The following is a 21,321-nucleotide window of genomic DNA, read 5'->3' as shown; positions in this document are numbered from 1 at the left end:
TTTTTTAATCAATTTTTCTGTGCGAAGACCCTGATTTGTAGGCTGCCCTGTAGAAAAAACCCTAGTTTAAGGTGGTCTTCTGACCTGTCCAGGCTGGTCTTCAGTTGGTTTAGCTGGGTGATCAGATGAAAAGTCTCAAATCAACTGACCATCCTGACCGAGCTGGGAAATCAATTAAGGCTTGTGATAGCAAAGCTAAATTTTCAGCAGCTGGGAAATCAACTAGGGGTAATAATGTATATTGGGGCTGTTAAGAAGCTGCACTGGCGCTCGAAAGTGCAGGAGAGCTTCGTCCCGCTGGGCGGAGCCTCGGGAGAGCTTGGTGTGGCCATCGGAGGTGGTGCAGATTATGGAGAGTTCCCATTTGTTACAGCAGCACCTGGGGGTGGAGCCACTGTTGGTGACATCATCCTAGAGATTGGCGGTACACCTGTCCTGGGATTGACCTTGGGAGATGTGAGAGGGGTCCTGAACTCATGTCCACATCCAATTCGGATCAAAACCGTATCACCAGGTACTCTGTTTATCAATTAGAATAAATTGACTGGTGTATAATTAGGCACTTTAAGTTGGAGAATAACAGCCTTGTGCACTGATCCAACTCCTTCTTTGCATTAGATAAGAGAAGGTGTCCATGCAAAGAGAAGAATTCCTGAATATTCTTTTGAACAAGATCATCATTTCCTCACCATCATGTCATTTTAAACCTCCTTGACTGTCTTCTGTGGAAAAGAAGAAATTATGAAGAATATTCTGATCTTTTTTCTTTAATATAATAAAACTAAAAGGGGACTAAGGCTGTCAAACTACAAATTTAGAGAGAAGATTCCAAAAAAAATACTATAAAATAGGTCATTAAATTTGTGCGCTATATTCCTTATGAATGTGTGAGTCCAGTTCATAAACAAATTCTAAACTGATTCAAAGAAAAGATAAAAAAAAAAAATTAATTTATGAATCGAACATTGGTATTTCTCTCATGATCAAGGAGAGCTAGGACTGGTGTCAAGGTATCAGTCAATATTGACTTTAAAGGGATACTCTACCCCAAAATAAAATTTTTGTCATTAATCACTTACCCCCATTTCGTTCCAAACCCATAAAAACTCAGTTCGTCTTCGGAACACAATTTAAGATATTTTGGATGAAAACCTGGAGGCCTGTGACTGTCCCATAGACTTCCAAGTAAATAACAGTGTCAAGGTCCAGAAAAGGTATGAAAGTCGTTGTCAGAATACTCCATCTGCCATCAGACATGAAATCTGGGTTATATGAAGCAACAGGAATACTTTCTGTAAGTGAAGAAAACAAAAATAACAACGTTTTCAATAATTCCTTTGTCATCATTTTCCTCTGTCTCTCTCTATATCACCGTATGCTGTGTATGCTCTTCTGTGTCATCCGTGCCACAAGGATGTGCTGTTTCTATGTGTATTTAGCTTTGATTTAAAATAAAAAAGTGCATCCCTGTGGCGTGGATGACACAGAAGTGTTTGGAATGAGATGGGGGTAAGTGATTAATGACAAAATTTTCATTTTGGGGTGGAGTATCCCTTTAATTTCTATCATAAAGCTTTTGTATTGCTCCAGGAAACAATTGGAATGAAGTACAAAAGTGGTATGGACTACTTTTATGCTATTTTTATGGTGCATTTTTGTAATTTTGGACAACAATTTTGCCCTCAGTCTCTATTTCCTTCCATTATACTTGAAAGTGTGGTCAGCATATTCTTTAGAAATTCACTTTTTGTTATCCACGGTAGAAAGAAAACAAAGTTCGAACATGAGTAAATGTTGACAGAATGTTCTTTTTAGGTGAAATACACTATCTCCTTGGAGGCCCTCTGACCCACTGTGAGCTTTCTGAAGATGGAGGATATCAGTAATTTTCTGGTTCATGGGTCACCTCCGCCTGGGGTTAAACCTGTGATCTTTTCGTTTCTAGCCCAGGTCTAACCCTAACCCTTTCCTGACAAAGCTGCTACACACCCTGTCATGTTATTTTGGGAGGTTTTGTCTGCATTTTGTTGCACTTATTAAATTAAATACTTGGTTTGTGCGAGAGATTTATATCTGGTGACAATATATAGCCCTGAGTAGGTCACAGTGTTGACTTGTCACCCGCTAGTGTCATTCCACCTGAGGATTGTATTATCCCAATCTAACCTGCCTGAATACGTCAGTTCAAGATGCTCCATGGGGATTTTATTTACTATATTCATGTCTAGCTTCTACACAAGGAAGTGTTAAGAATTTTTAGTTGCTCTTGACACCCTAAATGAATGCTTAATAAAGGCATTTCAGTCTCTCAGATTTGTCAACACAATGTTGTGAACAACAGTTCAGTGTCAGACATTAAGTGGATGTGATATCCTGCACTCTATTACTTAACCTCTCCGGAACTCTGCCCTGGTTGGCCCGATTGATCGCTGTCAGCGTGGTGGGGGGTGGAGCCCCGTTTCGGCAAGTAACGGGGCGGGCAATCCCCATCCACAATGTATAAAGACCATCAATATTCAGCATGAAAGGAAGCTGGCTGTCATCTAAGGTCATAACGCACTTTAAAAAATTAATAGATCAGCGGGAAATGACTCATGCTACCTTTCCCATGAGTCCTTGAGGAGTCCATGTGTTGAGATTGTGTGCAGAAAGGACCACCGGATTATATTAAGTGCAAAAATCAATATAGAGAAGCCGAGCAGGGAGGATAGGTCCTCGTTAGGTGCTCCGCAGTGCTTGTTTGTGACAACAGCACACTGACCTTAGAGACTCCTGTAGTTGCAGTGCAGTCTTCGCGTGCGTGTGAGGTCTGAGGTGCTACTGTGGTAACCCGGGGTGTGTGGTATTAGGATTGAAATCAGGGCGAGAGACCACTTTACCCATATCTTTTTTTTAAGGTGTATTTCAGTTTGTTTATTTTCAGAACTGCGTCTTTGACGGTTTCACTTTGCCAGTGCACCTTTTTTCTCATATTTCCATGGTGACAGCAGTGTTCTGTTTGTGAGTGTGGCAACAGTGCTGTTATTAAAAAGTGGTTTCAAATCTCTTCATCTCATTCTTGCTCATGTGTTCTGTTTGTAATCTGCAGGCTCGACTCTCTGTAAGGATCTGAGACTTTACCTGAGCAAGTGCTTTACACCTGGATCCATGGACAGCCAACTCCAACAGGTCATACGAGAGAACCTCTACCTGCGCGCCGTGCCCTGTGAGTGACACGCACCTATGTTATTCAGTATTACAGGTGACTTTTTAATGCAGGATGTCAAACTAATTTTGGAGAAAAAAGATGAAAATGTGTGTTAATGTCCAGTTGTAAAACGTATTATGCTCATTTGCTGACTGTCAAGACAAAAGTACTCACTTCATCTGGTAAACTCTAATCTCACTGAGTTTACACAACTTTTGGGAATAAAGGAAAACATTTATTTTTTTTACCAGTGTGTCTGAAAAACAAAGTCATGCTTACAAGATACCAGAATGGCACAACAAGTGCTTTTGAGGATAATATAATCACTGGATTTGTCCATGTTTGTCATTAAAGGTGCACAATGGATTTATTCAGGCTTCAGGGAAAATCAGATTTTTATTTTCTTTTATTAAATCTGTTTTTATTCCATCTGTTTAAACTGTAAGTTACAGTAACTGACTTGCGTACTGTAGGTTCACCATGCATGAGACTTTAGAGGTACAGTAGATGCTGTGTCATACATTAAGTTGAGCACTATTCAAATCTGGACATATTTGTCATAAAAATACATTATTTTAATCTGATTTCAACTGCCTACATAAGTGGTTTTGATTAGGTTTATACAAATTTCAGTTTTTTTGTTTCATCTTCTATTAGAGATTTGTTTGAACTTTTTGTATAAATTTTTGCACAAGCAAAACCCTGATCACTGACACGTTTCAATACATTTTTCTATTATTGTCCTTAAAACTCTTCATAGACCCCCACTTCATTATTTAACAAAATGCATATGGACCTGACCTCATGCTTTTTAGTCATACAGTAGGTCTGGCTACACGAGATTATACAATATGTAAAATGACTCCCTGCTGCTTCTCAGTGTCCACCAGAAAAAGGTTGAAGACCCTGCAGTAAAACAACTGCATTAAAAACACAAATGAGAAAGATACTGAAATACATCAGCCAGCAAAAGCATGCATGCAATCTCATGCTTTGATGCCCTCAGAGACTGTAAACAAATCCAGTTTACAATCATGTCAAGCCTCATGCAGAGTCAAAGGTTCAGTTACTTTGAGGCAATGCACTTTAACCATTGCCATGGCAACTGTCATCAAATGTCACAGCAGTGCGCTCATTGTGAATGGCAGTGTTCCATATTTTGCCTTGGCAACAAAACTGCAACTATTTTCAGAAATGATTGCATGTATTTATTAATGCATAGCTCCTCCCGGCCCCTTTAAAACATCAGGCACACGTTCACCATAACAGCTGATGCATTTAATCCGTCCCGCATGATTCAAATTTCACCTATTTCCTGCTCTTGAATCCCAAAGCTGCACATTTGTCTTTGTCTCCAGCCTGAGGTACCCTGCTGTGCCTTTCAGCACTCCTGTGCATGCATATACGCATAAACGCGTCAGCACCCAAACACAGACCCATTCTGGCATGCTTTTGAATGTACACATAAGCACACTCATATTTGTGCATCCATTCACATAACTTCTATCTGTCGGTTCAGTTACATAGCCTGTCTGCTCAAAAAAAGACACGTTTATTCATCACATCATTATTTTGACACCATAAAGCAGCTCATTTTACTGTCACTTCTCTGAATAGATTGAAGGCAATTAGAAGACTGTAAGATGCTCCTCTTATCTGTTCTTTTAGGATAAAATAGCACAGGTGTGTCAGTATAAATGCACATTGCTATGTTTAACCAGGTGCTGAACGTCATGCTAAATAGTTAGCATGGGGTTGCATTGGGGCTTTTAGAGTCAACATGAAGTCAGCATTATTAACTTTTTTAAAACACGTTTCTGGTCTTATTTTGTGTAATTCATCAGTACATGTTATTCCCAAAGAAAAAAAAAAAAGATGTAATAACTTGCTCAACTGTCCTTTTCAGCTGACATCACAGATCGCTATATTTCAACCCCAACCACCTGGCTCCGTTCTGAAAATTTACGCTTGCTTTTCACAGTCCAATCAGTTTCTAATGGATACATTTTTTCCCCCTGCTAAATATCCAGACTCAGAAATATCACGTTACGAATGTTAAAATCCCTCAATGTCAAAATCCTTAACATCTCATTCTACACATTGATTAGAGATTCATTTCAGAGTGAATGTATAGGTTCGAGTTTGTTGCATTAAAATGTCATTATTTCAAAAGAAAAAAAAACCACTTATGCTTTTTGCAAGGGCTGTCAGTAGGATTAATGCAATACAGGCGCTATCATGTCATAAATGGGCTTGGGACAATGCAGTGTTTTGTTATTAATGGATGATTTATTGTATATAGTGGCTGAAGGCTTTTAAGTCATTACAGTCCTGCTTGATGTTGAATAACTATGCGTTGTATCCATGCGATATGTGCACTACCTCATAAACCACATACCTTTTCTCTACCTGAAGACTTTTGCTTCAGAGCCATTTGTTATGTTGGCAAGGTCGATTGATCAAAGTGTGCAGGTTTCCTACTGTATCTCTTTTGCAACGCCGGAGAGTTGCAGGGATCAGTTTAGCCAAATCGGGATGCACTGCTAATCTACCTCAGGAAAATCCACTTTTCTCAACTTTCAATTGAGATGGGAAACTGAGAGGGAGTTGTGTAATCTCATCACTGTGGGATAACAGAGCAAGTCTGAAGTGTTTGAAATCATAACCAGGTGTCGCCTCACACCGCCAAAGTCATATGCAAACAGACGCACAGACAGTTTGTTTAATATATTGTTAGTGCGTAAACGCTGTTATGTAACTAATTTTAACTTCACTTGACACTCACATCAGACATTAAACTCTGCCTGTTTTCCATATCAATGCCAATCAACTTGCTGCAAGTATATGGGTGAGTGAGACGGCTGTGTCTCTGTGCGGTTCTGTAGATCCAAACATCAAATGCATAAAAGAAGACTTGCCTCCTGGTGATGTCATCAGGATGTGTTTTATTTATTTATTTATTTGTTCAAAAAATGCATTAGATTTTTAGCAAAGGGAAGATGCAAGCTATGAAAAAATAATGATCTTTTAAAATGCACTACTGGCCTTTCTATTTTTGCATTTTCCATTTAAATGGCTTGTTGTCTACTTATAACAAATTCATGTATTTTTTGCTTAGTTCAGCAAAAACCTTGTATTTTTTTTCTAATTACATTCTTATGTTTGCTCTTCCTGCTTTGACCCAGGTACGACCAGGCAACCACGAGATGGAGAGATCTCCGGGGTGGATTATAACTTTGTGTCCATTGAGGAATTCTTCTCTCTGGAAGAGTCTGGAGCCCTGCTGGAAAGTGGGAAGTTCAAAGGTCAGAATCAGTATTGTTTCTTAAACAAGGGGTTCCATGGGGGACTCAACGTTACTTAAAATTATTTAAAATAAGACAAAAATGATCTAAAACAACTAAACAGCAAGATATTGCTTATTTTAATTTCAGGATTTCCACGGCCTTGCAAAACCTGAATATATGAGAAAGTTTCACTTTAAAACTATGAGTGCCCATAAAATAAAACAGGTTTTTAAAACAAAAGTAGGGCTTGGGGGGGGGGCTTTTAAAATTGTTGTGGACAGTGGAGGGCTTTTGAGTTAAAAGGCTGAGAAGCACTGATCTAAACAGTTATTTCATTGCTAATCAAACGATTATATTTTCTCTCAAATAACAAATTAAAATATCAAATACTAAAAAAATTAAAAAGGCTTATGAGCAAACTTACAAAAAAACTGCAACTGTAGACCACCATTCACTAAGTTCTTCATATTTCTTTATTAAATATTTAGGCTGATTTGATCATATTTTCAGCTACCCGTATGTGTGTTTTACACATTTTACCTTTTTTAAATCCATTCTATTCCACAGATTTAACTCACAAAATTCATATTCAGACAAATTCATATGCAGACATATGCAACAGACAGGCCTTGTTTTGGATATAAGAATTATTTACTGTTCTGCTGAGTTTGTGTGTGCATGCATTTTGAGTTTGTGTGTGCTCGTGAACACATGGTGAGGGTCAGGGCGTCACGCCAGAGCTCCAAATGCCCAAGCCAATCAGAATCAAGAGAAGCACCCTCCAGACTGTGGAGAAAAGTGCCGTGCTGGCTCAGTTCTGTCCTCCAACATTATCAGCAGAAAGAGCTGAAAAAGAGTCCTAATGGAGAGAGAACAAGCGTGTAACGCAGACTGATGTCTGAGCCTGCTTATGTCTTTGTTAAGGGTCTCACACACAGCTGCAGATTCACACTATGACATCCTTCAAAGTTGCACCTCTTGGATTTATGAATATGTTTCCGCTGACTCGTGTTTTTGATGCCGCTGCGCCACTTCCTTTGTCTTTGAAAAGTAAGAAAGATATTGTTCACCTATGTCCATCTCAATCCCACATAAAAATGGTTTTGTGGTTTTTATGCAAACCTGCTGTTGACTTCTGACTCATGGTCCAATCACTGATCATGTCACTATCAACAATAGAGTTTTTTTTATTTTTAAGATTTTTAATTATCCTGCCAAAATCTTAACTCTATATACACAACTGTTCAAACGAATACAATACAAAAACAATAATATTGTGAAATTTTAAATAACTGTTCTGTATTTGGATATATTATAAAATGTAATTTATTCTTGTGATGGCAAAGCTGAATTAGCAGTTGTTACTCCAGTGTCACATGATCCTTGAGAAATCATTCTAATATGCTGATTTAGTGACCAGAAACATTTCTCGTTATTATCAATATTGAAATCAGTTGTGCCGCTTAATATTTTTGTTGAAACCGTGATGCATTTTTCCCAGGACTCTTTGATGATGAATAAACTTCAAAAGAACAGCATTTGAAATAGAATTGGAAATAATACTTATAACAATATAAATGCCTTTACTGTCACTTCTGAAAAATTTTATTTATCCTTGCTGAACAAAAGTACTAATTTCTTAATACAACCTTTATGACCCCCCAGAAACTCTGGAAAGGTGAGATTTGGTACATTTTAATATGTCTATAATTAATAACAAATGTGTTTTTAACACCTTAGCAGTGATGCCCTGCAGCTCATGAGTCATCTCACCAGTCAGAAACCACACCACACTTCTACTTTTCTGTCACTCTGTACAAGAGTAAAGAGGCTTTTCTCTGTAATCCCTATTTCAGTTTCTCTGTCTCCGATCACCCCTCCAGCCCCATTCCCTCTCTCTCTTTCTCTCTCTCTGTTTATTTTTTTCTCCAGTTGTAAATAAGCTGCAGAGAGGGAGTTATCCTGCAGTTAAATTTCACTGAAAGTGCCACACATGTAAACTCTCTTAACTGCGAAGGATTGTGCGCCCCTAGTGGTCTTATAGTGTAAATAATGTTTTTTTTTTTTTTTTTTTTTTTTTACCCTAACATTAATGTTGTATGATTTTACTTTAGCTTTTTAGAAGTAGCTATTCAGAGGTGGATGAATCTCATGTTTTCACCATTGATCTGGTTGCTAAAAGAGCTCTGGAACATCCTGTCAGTTTATTAGTTTCATAACAGCTGTGATTAAGGGTTTTAAGGAGAGTGTGATCTAGGGCAGCGGCAGCCAGGAGCAGGAAAAATTTCTCTTTTGATAAAATGTACAACTAGAACTATATCATTAAAACTGGTGACACAAGACATTCTACTTTGAAAGATACATTGGGGTCACATGAACCATTGGAAATGGCTTTTAAATTTAAGATTATTTTAAATGAGGAAAGTTTAGGATTTTTATCATTTAGAAATTAAGAAATATTATGATATAAAATTAAGTCTGAACTATTTCTATTTCACTAACCAAGTAAGCAAATTTATGACACTGATCATGTGAAGTCCTTGGTACAAAAGGTCAGATTTTCTTGCTTCCATTGAAGCACAAGATGATCTTTTAGAACATCCACTCAAATCATGCAGGATAACATGGATCATCAGATTTTGTGGAGCTCTTGCCAGACTTGTGGAGTTCATGCACGTTTGAGTACATGTTGTTACTACAGGAATAAGGGGCTCATGTTAATTCATGTTCATTTTAACATTTTACAATTGTTATACTGACCATATGTAATGAAGAATTTTGTATTAAATTAGACACATTTAATGTTTTATATGTTTTATATGGTTTTGAATGTTTGTTTGTATGTCAGGTAATTGTAAATTTGAATGTTTTCTTTGGATTCACTTTTCTTTTCAAAATTAATGGTGTCCTCATAGGGTTTGTATTTTGCTGGATTAATACCTTTTTGTTTTTGAAAATTGAGATCCAATTCCTTCTGTCTCTTTTGATTATCCTATTCTGGTCCACAGTTCTAGAAATGGCTCTTTTGCTGCCTCAAAAAAATCGACTCAAGGAACAATAGTTTTTAGGTTGAAAATGGATGATCTTGTCAAGGACTGTTTCAGTTGGTGCATGTAAAGCATTGTGTGTAAAGGCCATTGTTTTTTACAATTTTGCTGATTGGAATATTTTTTCGATTGTGGCTTTATAGAGGCCATTTCTAAAAAATCTCCATCATCACAGGGAACTATTATGGCACACCTCGGCCAATCCACATCGGTCCTGACAGCCCCCCCATTACATACCAGGAACATCGAAATCTCCTGAGGAACTTCCGTACCCGTAGCAAATCGCTCAGCAACCTGGAAAAGGCAGTGGAGGAAGGGGACAACAGTGAGGAAGACTCTGGTCTTTCAGGTATTCAGCTGTTGGGTCCACCTTTATTTTGAATTTAGTTGTTTTTATTTCTTAAACAAGTACTTTTAAATGCAAGCAACTTCCTATCTCATTGTACAGTAATATAATTAGGAAACATATTCTGTTGAGATCGGGAACTTCTCTTTTTTTTTTTTTTATCAGGATCTATAACTTATGGTGTACCCCAAGACACAAGTTTAGGTCCTTTAAATTTTCTCCTCTATATGTGCCCCCTTAAGTAAATTGTTTTCCAAAACTAAGTATCTCCTTCCACTGTTACACAGACAATACATTTATCTTCTAAAAGCCATTGTTAAAACTAACATAAAACTTAAAGCCTAACATTAAGAAAAAGTCAATGAGAAGTTACTTTGTTGTTGCTTTAATATTGTGTGCAGTATACAGTATGTTGAGTTTTTGTGGGATGATGAATCTTTCAGCATCTCTGGATTTGACCATTTTGAGTTTTTAACCATTTTGCATTTTAAACCCACAGTTTTTGAACACTCAACCAGGACATGCTTACATTTTTATGTTTTTGACATTAAAAACTATGGAATTGTATTTAGGATCGATGCCTTTCTCATATTAGAGCTGGCAAGAGGAGAGTACCATGAACCGAGTGACCTCTTGCTGGCCTGAGTTTGCCTAAGATTATATAAAACAGCTGCATCTCATGTCATGTTCACTGTACTTTGTTTCCCAGCGGGGTCTGCAGGAGCCAGCAGTGCCCCTCCCACCACCATTGTCTCACCTAATCAGACTTGGGATTTAGGCGGTGGGCGGGATGGAGGGGTTGCCATGGAGAATGGAGCACGTGGAGGGGCATTGCCTGAAAACTGGGAGCTGGCGTTCAGTGACACGGGCGAACCCTATTACATCAAGTGAGTCAGCAGGGGGAGAAGGAAAATATAAGACGGTATAGTGAGAAATAGAGTGGGCAAGAATAGAGACAGAAAGTCATTTGCTTCCTCCAGTAATCAAAGGTTATAGTCAAAGTTGAAAAGATGCCTTTGTATGTCACATTGGATTTTTGACATATGGAGGCGACACTTGAACTTTAAGATGTGCGTCAATGAGAAATGTTTAATTCAGCGGGGGGCGTACAGTTATCACGTTGGAAGTAAATGTGATTATTTTGTATTTTCGATTCAAAAAACATTTGAACTCTTAAGATGCACGTCAATGAAAAACGCAGAATCTTTGCCTTACCCTATGAAAATTATGTTCACTTAATGGGGTTATTTTGTATTTTTGATTCAATTTTGTGTACAAAAAAAGAGAGACATTTGAACTTCAAAATGCACATCAGTGAAAAGTGCATAAGCTTTGCCTACATCTATGAAAATTGTCAACTTAATGTGGTTATTCTGTATTTTTTTATGCATTTTTGTGTAAAATAAGGGCGACATTTGAACTTTAAGATGCACGTCAGTGAAAAATTAATAATCTGTGCCTTTATCTATGAAAATTAAGTCCTCTTAATATTTATTGCTCTCAAAACTGCAGTTGTATTTCATCTTAAAGTTGCTGATGAAACCTTGTGAGGGGAAAAAAAGTCCCTCTCATTTCTCTCATTTTTCAGCCATAACTCAAAGACCACAAGCTGGCTGGACCCAAGGACTCAGGGCAAAGAGATTGTCAGCAAGACAGAGTGTGAGTGTATATGTGTGCATGTGTGTGTGAGCTTGGCTCCTCTCCAATTCTTGCCCCCAAACATACTCTCGCTCTCTGTAGTCTTCACACAATGATTAATGACAAACCTTCCTGGAACCATTTAGTCTTTCTCTCACGCCTTCATCTTATCCCTTGTTTCCTTTGCCTTTCAAACCTTATTCACTATCCCCTCGTCTCTCCACTCGCCCACTCGCTTTCCATCTCTCTTTTTCCTTTAATGTTATCTATCACTCAAAGCACGCTCTCTTAGATTTGAGAAGGTCATGTCTTCTATCACTTCTGAGCTGAGTGATCTTCAGAAGTCATTATGTCTGTTACTTTGCACATATGTGTAGGAAGTATGTGCATAAATATCTGAAATCTAATTTAACATTAAAAGTTTTTGAATTTGGAAAACAAATAGTGTGTAGTATATATGGTATACTGCCTACTGTTGTGAAACCATATACTGTACATTTCGCAGGTTTGAGATGGTAGTATACCGTATTGTCACATGACCTCTTTACATTGCATGTTTAATTCAGCAGTTGGAGTCCACTTATCATGCTTGACGTAAATGTGGTTACTTTGACTTTTTAGATGCAATTTTGAGGGAAAAAAAATAATGTTTGGCAGTCTGTTCAAATAATGAATGAAACAAAATGAAAGAAAAAGGTTAAAAAAAGTGCTCTGTTGTATGCTGCACATTTTACTGCAGAATATAAAAAGTGTGTAATTGAACATTTTATACAAAGTATAACCAGTACAGCCCACATCCCAGCAGATGGCACTGTTGTTTAATTATCAACTCCATCCTGAAACACTGTAGTGTAACTTTTGGGACTTAGCATCTCATGTATAGATACTTACTTTTATGTTTGTTTGTTGTGTGTGTGTGTGTGTGTGTGTGTGTGTGTGAATTAGTACCTGCATTCACAGACCAACCAACTGAACTGAAGGGCTATTCCATACACACCCGCCTGTCGAAAGGGCCTCGTGGGTTTGGCTTTAACATTGTGGGTGGCAGTAGACCTCGAGAGTTCCTGCAGGTGTACAGCGTCACCCCTGGAGGCCCGTCTGCACTCAAAACAGGTGCCTTTTAACCCTGTGTCCTTCAAAAAAACACAACACGGGCATAGCTGTCACTGTATTACCAACACTACCACAAAAAAATCTAAACGCAAATTACAGCAGTGATTAGGATCTGAAACATAAACGGCACGATGTTCCAATGTTGGTGAATTGAGGCATAAATATTTTTTAATAGTCATGTAAAATTACTACTGTATTATTATTATTTTATTATTATTCAGTAAAGCCGTTTTTGTTATTTAAAAGAAAAATGAAAAAGCAGTCATTTTATGTTAAATTGCTCACGTCTTTCCTCAATATATTCAAGCATGTTCAGGAATGTTATGATGATGATGATTCCTATTTTTCAGTAAAGCTGTTTTTGTTATTTAAAAGGAAAAATGGCATGAATCAGTCTTTTTTTAAATGTTAAATTACTTGTTTTTCCTCAGTATGACACTTTGCACAAACATATTCACAGAGGCATCTTTTAGGTAATGTTTAATGTTTTCATCCGGCTACTTTTATTCTAACTTCACAATTAAAATTTTAAATAGAAATTTGGTGAAAAAAATAAAAGAATCTGCATGCATGCCGCATTCATATTACCCTGGCAACACGAGTATTCTCTTTTGGAAACTGCTAAGTGGCTTATGCTTTTTGCTGCTTCTGTATAAATCTGCAGTAGAGGAGATGGCACTTCAATGGTCAGTTCTTTAAATATTTATAGATTTATGACAGATATAATAATTTAATAACACACACAGATTTGTGCAGGGGGCTCTTAAAGACATTGTGAATCATATGTGATGTAATGGTACTGCTGACTTTAACATCCTCTTTTATGCTTAGAAGACAAAAAGCCCCATAGATCTGGATTTAAGTCAGATCACTTATAGATGGCAGAAGAACCAGGGGAGAGAAAAGGATTGGATGGATAAAAGATAGATTTTACCACGGGAGCATGAGCTGTTTGCTTTTCTGCTCTCCCTATCCTTTAATCTATCCCTCCAATCCTCACTTTTATTTTTGGCAGGAAATCCCTTGACATTCTTTCTCTCTCTCTGGATTAGATTAGTGTGTGTGTGCATGCGCGTGTGTATTTGGTGATTTGGAGGGTCTCATGGTTTGAATCTGCTCATCTGCTCTTAATCCAGATGGGCCTGTAGGTTTTAATCTGCTTGTCTCTTACCACTCACGTGTACTAACAAAACCAAACACACACACACACACACACACACACACACACACACACACACACACACACACACACACACACACACACACACACACACACTCACTCACTTATCCTTAAAGGGGTCACATGGTGCCTTAGCAAAATTCCTTTGAGGTTTATTCTTTTTTCTTTTTTTTTCAAAACTTTTTTTATTTATTTTAGTTTAGTTGATAAGTAAAATCGATAAAAAAAAATGTATTTTATCATGACCATTTTCAACCCTCTCTGACCCTTAGTTCACAAAACTCAGACTTTTTCTACTGGTAGGAAATTTTGAAAGTTAAAGCAGGATTTATTGTTCACTGAATTTCTTTAACGTACAAAATTAAGGACATTTTGATTCCTCGTTATACCGGTTGGTTATGATTTCCCACATGTGTAAATGCAAATGTTTCTCGCTCTGTCTCTCTCTCTTCCAGCGGACATCCTAGTGTACATCAATGACTCATGTGTGCTGGGTCTGTCCCATAAAGAGGTTGTAGAAATGCTGAAATCCGTCCCCATGGGTCACAGTGTGGACGTGGTTCTCCGTCGAGGTTACCCAATGCTCTACAACCCTGATGGCTGCCCCAAAACCAGCCTCTCCTCCCCTTCTGACCAAACTAGCACCAACCCTACAGCCCCCGGGTCTGCTCAATCCCAAGTCCAACATCCTGATGGACACCAGCCTGGCTTGGTGAACCTCAACCGCTCCATGTCTCACCACAACAATTTCTACCCTCGCATGCAGAAAGAGTCATTGGATGCTAATGGAAACACAGCACCCCAGCTTTCATACGCAATGGCCAATGGAAATGGAGTGGGAGGGATTATAGGGACGGGGGTGGTGACCTCTTCAAACGCCCCTCCTCCATCAGAGCGGATGAGCTCCAGTCATAGTGATACGGAAGTCTGCTCTGTTGTCACGCGCAGGTAACCAGAATGACATTGAAGACTGATTGAGTTATCGTTTTTATTAGTAAATAACCATGTTCATTAATGAATGGTTATCATGGTTGTGATATTAATAATAATAATAATTATTATTAATATTGTTGTTTTTATAATAATAATAAATATTATTATTATCATTAATGAACATGGTGATAATAATATTAATAAATAATAATAGTAATATAAAACCATGTTTGTTCATTATTATTAAGAATAATTATTAAAGAGAACCATGTTCTTTAATAATAAAAATAATAATAATAATAATTTTGTTAATATTAATTATAAGTGTTATGGTATTATGGTAATAATATTGTATGGTCATATTCTTTATCTTCCCTATTGAACATGGCTATGATATTATTATGATTATTATTTGTTATTATAACCATGTTTATTCCTGTTAAGGATTATTATTAATAATAATTAATATAACCATTAATGAGCATGAATAATAGTTATAATAATAATAATAATAATAATATCATAACCATGTTCAATAGGGAAGATGAAGAATATGATCATACAAAATTATTACCATAATACCATAACACTAATAATTAAAAAGAACAAAATTATCATTATTATTATTAAAGAACATGGTTAATATTAGTGATAATAAATATTATAATTATAAAATATACAATTCGTATTAATAAATCAATTAATAAGAACAAAATTATTATTGTTGTTGTGGTTGTTGTTGTTGTTGTTATAACCATGTTTATTATGATTATTATTATTATTATTATTATTATTATTATTATTAATGAACATGATTAAAATTTATTAGAATAAATATTATCATTATTTTAAAATACAATTAATAAGCATTGTTTTAATTATAATAATAATAATAATTATAATATTGAAAACACTAAGAACAAAATTATTATTATTATTATTATTTATTATTATTATTATTATTATTATTATTATCATGTTTATACATGATTGTTAATAATAAACCTGGTTAATATTAGTAATAATAAATATTATCATTATTTTTAAATAATAATAATAATATCATGACCATGTTCATTAATGATTATTACAGTACTACTATAATTTTTAATATATTATCGTTACTGATGCTGTTCTTTTTACACAATCATTTATTTCTTCCACTCTCCATCTAGAGCTTCCCTTGTCCGAAGCTACAACAACAACTCTCTTCCAGCTCCTTCTCACGCTCATCACAGTTCTAAGTCTTCCGAGAGCAATCTCTCCTCTGCTGTGCTCCCGCTGCCCCAGCCTGAGGTGGGTCCTACCGCCCCGCCAGGAGCACCCAGCACCCAGCGGCCTCCAGTGCCCCAAACATCTCTTGCTGTTGCACCTCCAACCGAGCACCCACCCTGTGGTTTCAACGGGTGTCCAGCCAACAATCCCCCACGACCTCTTCCGGGTGGCCTAGGGTCCCCCGGAGCCCCAGGTGGGGTAGGCTGCGGTGGAGAGGGTGAGCTGGTACCTGTGGCCTTGGGCAGGAGTGAGGGAGGGGGTATGGGTTTCAGTGTGACAGCTGGGGGGCAGGGAGGGCAGCTGGCGGTGGTGAAGAGAGTTTGGGACAGACGACAGTGCCACTCCCTACAGCCAGGGGACGGCATAATTAAAATCAACGGCGCTGATGTGCAGAGTCTCAGCTTCGCACAGGTAATTCATTAACTCTTCAGGTCTGTTTCTGAAGCTCTTCCCTCATCAACCTTACATACTTGAATCCTTGCAAATGCTCTTTTTTTTACTATGAACAGGTGCAGCGAGTGCTGCAAGAACATACCAAACAGGGTGAGGTGGTCTTACTGGTTTACAGAGGAGGTGAGTGTACTCCACACTGTCTATGAATAAATCATTTATAATATTCCATAAAAAAACAAACAAACATAAGAATTGTCCATTTTGATTTCATAGTCACTTTAAAATGTTGTATTATTTCATCTAAATAAATTAAAAATAAATTACTGAAAACTTTATCATGTTTAGTGTGAAAAATGAATGGGAGATGTGAAAGAGAAAATCTTTAACATTTGTTATTATTTATTAATGTTTCATTGCTATTTTAACAATGTCAATTAAGAATAATTGTGCAACTGAATACAAACCATGGTTAAAAAAAAAAAAAAAAACAGAAAATAAATAATTAATTAGAAAGAAAATATGTGTGTTATATATGTAATTATGTGAATTTAGTTAAAATGTCTAATATTAAAACGTATATAACTAATACATATAGTCATATAAGTAGGGTGTGTAAAATTATTGTTTTAAAGATTTAATTTAATTTAGCTTTATATCAAAGGTAATCTAAATGTGAAAAAAGAAATTAGCATTTAAATATCCAATTTAAATGCAGTTGAATATCAAATATTGGCTGATACCATTAAATTAAAAAATAATATTAAATAAAAAAAATATTGTTTGATAACTAATATAATATAATATATATAATGCAAGTAGATTATATATATATAGATTTCTATATAAATAGAAAAACATCATATTAAGAAAAATCTGTGTGACATTCATACAATTACACAGAACACCATGCATCCTGCCTCTATTGCCCATCACTATCCTGTTCTCTCTCAGGTTCTCTTTGTTCCCCAGGCTCCCCAAATGCATATAAGAGACCTCCTCCCTCCCTGGGCACCCCTGATCTGATCTCGCCCTCCTCCGATGGTGCTTTGCCCAGCCAAAGCACCCTCTCTCCCTCCTCACCTTGTGGTGACCTCCCCAACCTGGTCCAAAGCACCAGCTTCCTGGACTCAGTGCCCGTGACCCTGACCCTAGAGCCCCGGGACTGGATAGGAGTCGAGGACGGACCTGCTCAGTGGAGCCGTACTGCTCCCTCTAATCTCGGCGCAGTGTCCAAAAGCCATGTAGACACGAGGGGAGCGATCTCTTCCAGAGCGATGGAGGTGGAGTTGAGACGGAGACCAGGAGAAGGATTCGGGTTTGTCATCGCATCCCAGGACGTAATGAATGGAAGTAAGTACAGGCTGGGATAAGCAGGATCTGCATTTATGATTTCTGGCCACTGGATGTGACCTTTGTTTTATTTCTGGTTATTCTGGTATTTGGAAGCAAAAAGAAAACATTTAATACATTAATACAATGTTATATCAAAACTAGGGTTCTGGAAATATATCCTACTTTCTGTCTCCATAAAGTAATTATCACAAAGGGAGAGAGTATATAATCCTGCTTTGCTCCATGTTTGGGGGCCAGGTGAATTGTGAAAAAAAATATTTTCAAGAAAAAGGGCATTTTACCCCTCTAAGCATGTTGGTCATCTGAGTCATGCCGTTATGCAATAAGCATGTGCACAGAAATCCCTAATTAGCAGACTAATTATGATTTCTTTCACTTGATTTGAGGCTTTGCTGATTTGAGGCTTTTGCTCTTTACAGTTGTTTTTAATTAGTCATACATGTACATGCATGATTTGTACCTCACTGCTGTAAATGTTGAGGATGAAAGTTAAATATAAATGTAGGATAAGTTAAAGTCCAAAGGAGGTCAAGGTTTGTATCCAGCAGTTCTTGCATTTGTGAAACGACAAATGGAACAGTTTCCTGAGTGCACAGTTTTTCCTGTTTTCTTTTTCTTTTTTTTATGCATTGTCCTTTGTTCAGTTGTTTCGTAGTTCAGTACTTGTTCACTGTTTTTTGCGTCTTATATTGTTTCTTCTGTAGCACAGTGATTTGCAAGAAAGAACCATTGACCTTTTGTCTGTTTTGGATGTTTATGGTTTTGTTACATTTTCTAAAAGTTTTAGTATCTACTGTACTTCATAGAACCAAATGTTTACATAAAGTTTCCGGGAACAGTGCATCTGACATAAAAATTCAATGCATTTAATATGCAATTTAGTAATTGATGGTATTTAGTATAACACTATAATATTACTTTTATCAGCTGTAACATCCAAATGTACAATGTAATTAAGTTGTAGAAACATTTTTGCCTTCAGCACAATGATATATATAATTTTGCAATAGACCATAGTAGTATCAGCCAAATTTCTATGATTGAGTATATTTATGAAAGATTTGGAATTAAATCAAATATGTATACCCGTAAAAATAAATGGCAAAAGTTTGTTCATTTATTTGAAACACAAGTCTTTTTTAACATTATATTTTGTAACACTGTAATATGTGACCTTGGACCACAAAACCAGTCTTAATTTGTTAGTTTATTTGAAAATCAAAATTATGTCATTAATGACTCACCCTCATGTCGTTCCAAACCCGTGAGACCTTCGGAACACAGTATAAGATATTTTAGATTTAGTCCGAGAGCTTTCAGTCCCTCCATTGAGAATGTATGTACGGTATACTGTCCATGTCCAGAAAGGTAATAAAAACATCTTCAAAGTAGTCCATGTGACATCAGAGGGTCCGTTAGAATTTTTTGAAGCATCGAAAATACATTTTGGTCCAAAAATATCAAAAACTACGACTTTATTCAGCATTGACTTCTCTCCCGGGTCTGTTATGAGCGCGTTCAAAGCACATCCGGTTCGCGAACGAATCACTCGATGTAACCGGATCTTCTTGAAACCAGTTCACCAAATCGAACTGAATCGTTTGAAACGGTTCGCGTCAACAATAAGCATTAATCCACAAATGACTTAAGCTGTTAACTTTTTTAACATGGCTGACACTCCCTCTGAAAACAAATAAACCAATATCCCGGAGTAATTCATTTACTCAAACAGTACACTGACTGAACTGCTGACCGAGCCAGATAACGAACGAAACATTGACTCGTTCTCGAGTCAAGAACCGGTTGCATCGGTTTTCGGATCACCGGTAGTGATGGGAAGTTCTGTTCTTCTCCACGAACCGGTTCTTTCGGACAGTTTGATTTCAATAAACCGGTTGCCGAAAATGGTTCACCAGTTCTTTTGCGCGCGACGTAATGACTTCATTGGCGATGATTGCCCTTGATTCAAGCCTTCGGTTTACCCGCGCTCATAACATTAGCACAGAATCAGTTCAGAATCAATCACCAAAAGAACCAGTTCGGTTCAGACGCGCTGTGTGTCAGTCTGCTTCACGCATGCGCAGTATCATCAGCTCCTCGGTTCTCGAATCGGACGCGTCCGACAGAAACGGTTCTTGACTCGAGAAAGAGTCAATGTTTTGTTCGTTATCTGGCTCGGTTCAGTCAGTGTACTGTTTGAGTAAATGAATTACTCCGGGATATTGGTTTATTTGATTTCAGAGGGAGTGTCAGCCATGTTAAAAAAGTTAACAGCTTAAGTCATTTGTGGATTAATGCTTATTGTTGACGCGAACCGTTTCAAACGATTCAGTTCGATTTGGTGAACTGGTTCAAGAAGATCCGGTTACATCGAGTGATTCGTTCGCGAACCGGATGTGCTGTGAACGCGCTCATAACAGACCCGGGAGAGAAGTCAATGCTGAATAAAGTCGTAGTTTTTGATATTATTGGACCAAAATGTATTTTCGATGCTTCAAAAAATTCTAACGGACCCTCTGATGTCACATGGACTACTTTGAAGATGTTTTTATTACCTTTCTGGACGTGGACAGTATACCGTACATACATTCTCAATGGAGGGACAGAAAGCTCTCGGACTAAATCTAAAATATCTTATACTGTGTTCCGAAGATGAACGGAGGTCTCACGGGTTTGGAACGACATGAGGGTGAGTCATTAATGACATAATTTTGATTTTTGGGTGAACTATCCCTTTAAGTGTCAATATTTCGAAATTGAGATTTATACATCATCTGAAAGCTGAATAAATAAGCTTTCCATTGATGTATGGTTTATAAGGATTGGACAATAATTGGCTGAGATACAACTATTTGAATATCTGGATTCTGAAGGTGCAAAAAAATCAAAATACTAAGAAGTATTTAAAGTTGTCCAAATGAATTTTTAGCAATGCATATTACTAATTAAAAATTCAGTTTTGATATATTTTTACGGTAGGAAATTTACAAAATATCTTCATGGAACATGATCTTTATTTAATATCCTAATGATTTTGGCATAAAAGAAAAATCGATAATTTTGACCCATACTATGTATTTTTGTCTATTGCTACAAATGTACCTTTAGATCAATTTAATGCATCCTTGCAAGTATTAATTTCTATAAAAAAAAAAAAAAAAATCTTAGCCCAAACTTTTTACCAGTATTTTGTGTGTGTGTATTGTTAGACATCCCAAAATAGGGTTTTAAATATCACCCACTTCCCTTCTCATGATGCTTCTTTTGTGAGAGGATTCAGTGTAGTATTAAATTGCTCTTATTTGCTTTCACCCTCCCTCCCTCTCTCTCTCAGTCTCTCTCTGCACTCTTTCATCCTCTCCCCCTCTCTCTTTTCCTCCGTTCAGTTTTGTCAGTGCAAGCGTTCCTCAGTGTCTCTGCTCTAAGGGAAAAACACCTGAACGGTCCTTCGTTTCCTCACTGTTTTGTAATATTATATGTAGATTAAAGTCTCAGCGTCAGGAATTCTCTGGATTTGAAGCTGGATTTAGAAACTCTATCAGGACAACATGCTGGAAAGGCTTCAGTCT

General features: G+C 37.1%; 1 protein-coding gene across 3 annotated transcripts in view; it reads left to right on the top strand.

The window, feature by feature from the left end:
- Positions 1-234: 234 nt before the first annotated feature.
- magixa (MAGI family member, X-linked a) overlaps positions 235-21,321 on the top strand; it is a 40,125-nt gene continuing 19,038 nt past the window's right edge. For 2 of the 3 annotated variants that reach the window (XM_042729642.1, XM_042729644.1), the window contains exons 1-11: positions 235-514; positions 3,089-3,205; positions 6,373-6,492; positions 9,697-9,870; positions 10,577-10,754; positions 11,456-11,526; positions 12,451-12,618; positions 14,254-14,746; positions 15,907-16,417; positions 16,516-16,579; positions 17,351-17,749. In XM_042729642.1, the coding sequence (XP_042585576.1) occupies positions 235-514; positions 3,089-3,205; positions 6,373-6,492; positions 9,697-9,870; positions 10,577-10,754; positions 11,456-11,526; positions 12,451-12,618; positions 14,254-14,746; positions 15,907-16,417; positions 16,516-16,579; positions 17,351-17,749 (2,575 nt within the window). The remainder of the gene's footprint in view (positions 515-3,088; positions 3,206-6,372; positions 6,493-9,696; positions 9,871-10,576; positions 10,755-11,455; positions 11,527-12,450; positions 12,619-14,253; positions 14,747-15,906; positions 16,418-16,515; positions 16,580-17,350; positions 17,750-21,321) is intronic. The other variant, XM_042729643.1, reaches the window with a different exon arrangement.

The sequence above is a fragment of the Cyprinus carpio genome, chromosome B8, assembly GCF_018340385.1.
Source record: "Cyprinus carpio isolate SPL01 chromosome B8, ASM1834038v1, whole genome shotgun sequence".
Taxonomy (NCBI): Eukaryota; Metazoa; Chordata; class Actinopteri; order Cypriniformes; family Cyprinidae; genus Cyprinus; species Cyprinus carpio.
This window is presented reverse-complemented; position numbering and strand designations above follow the sequence as displayed.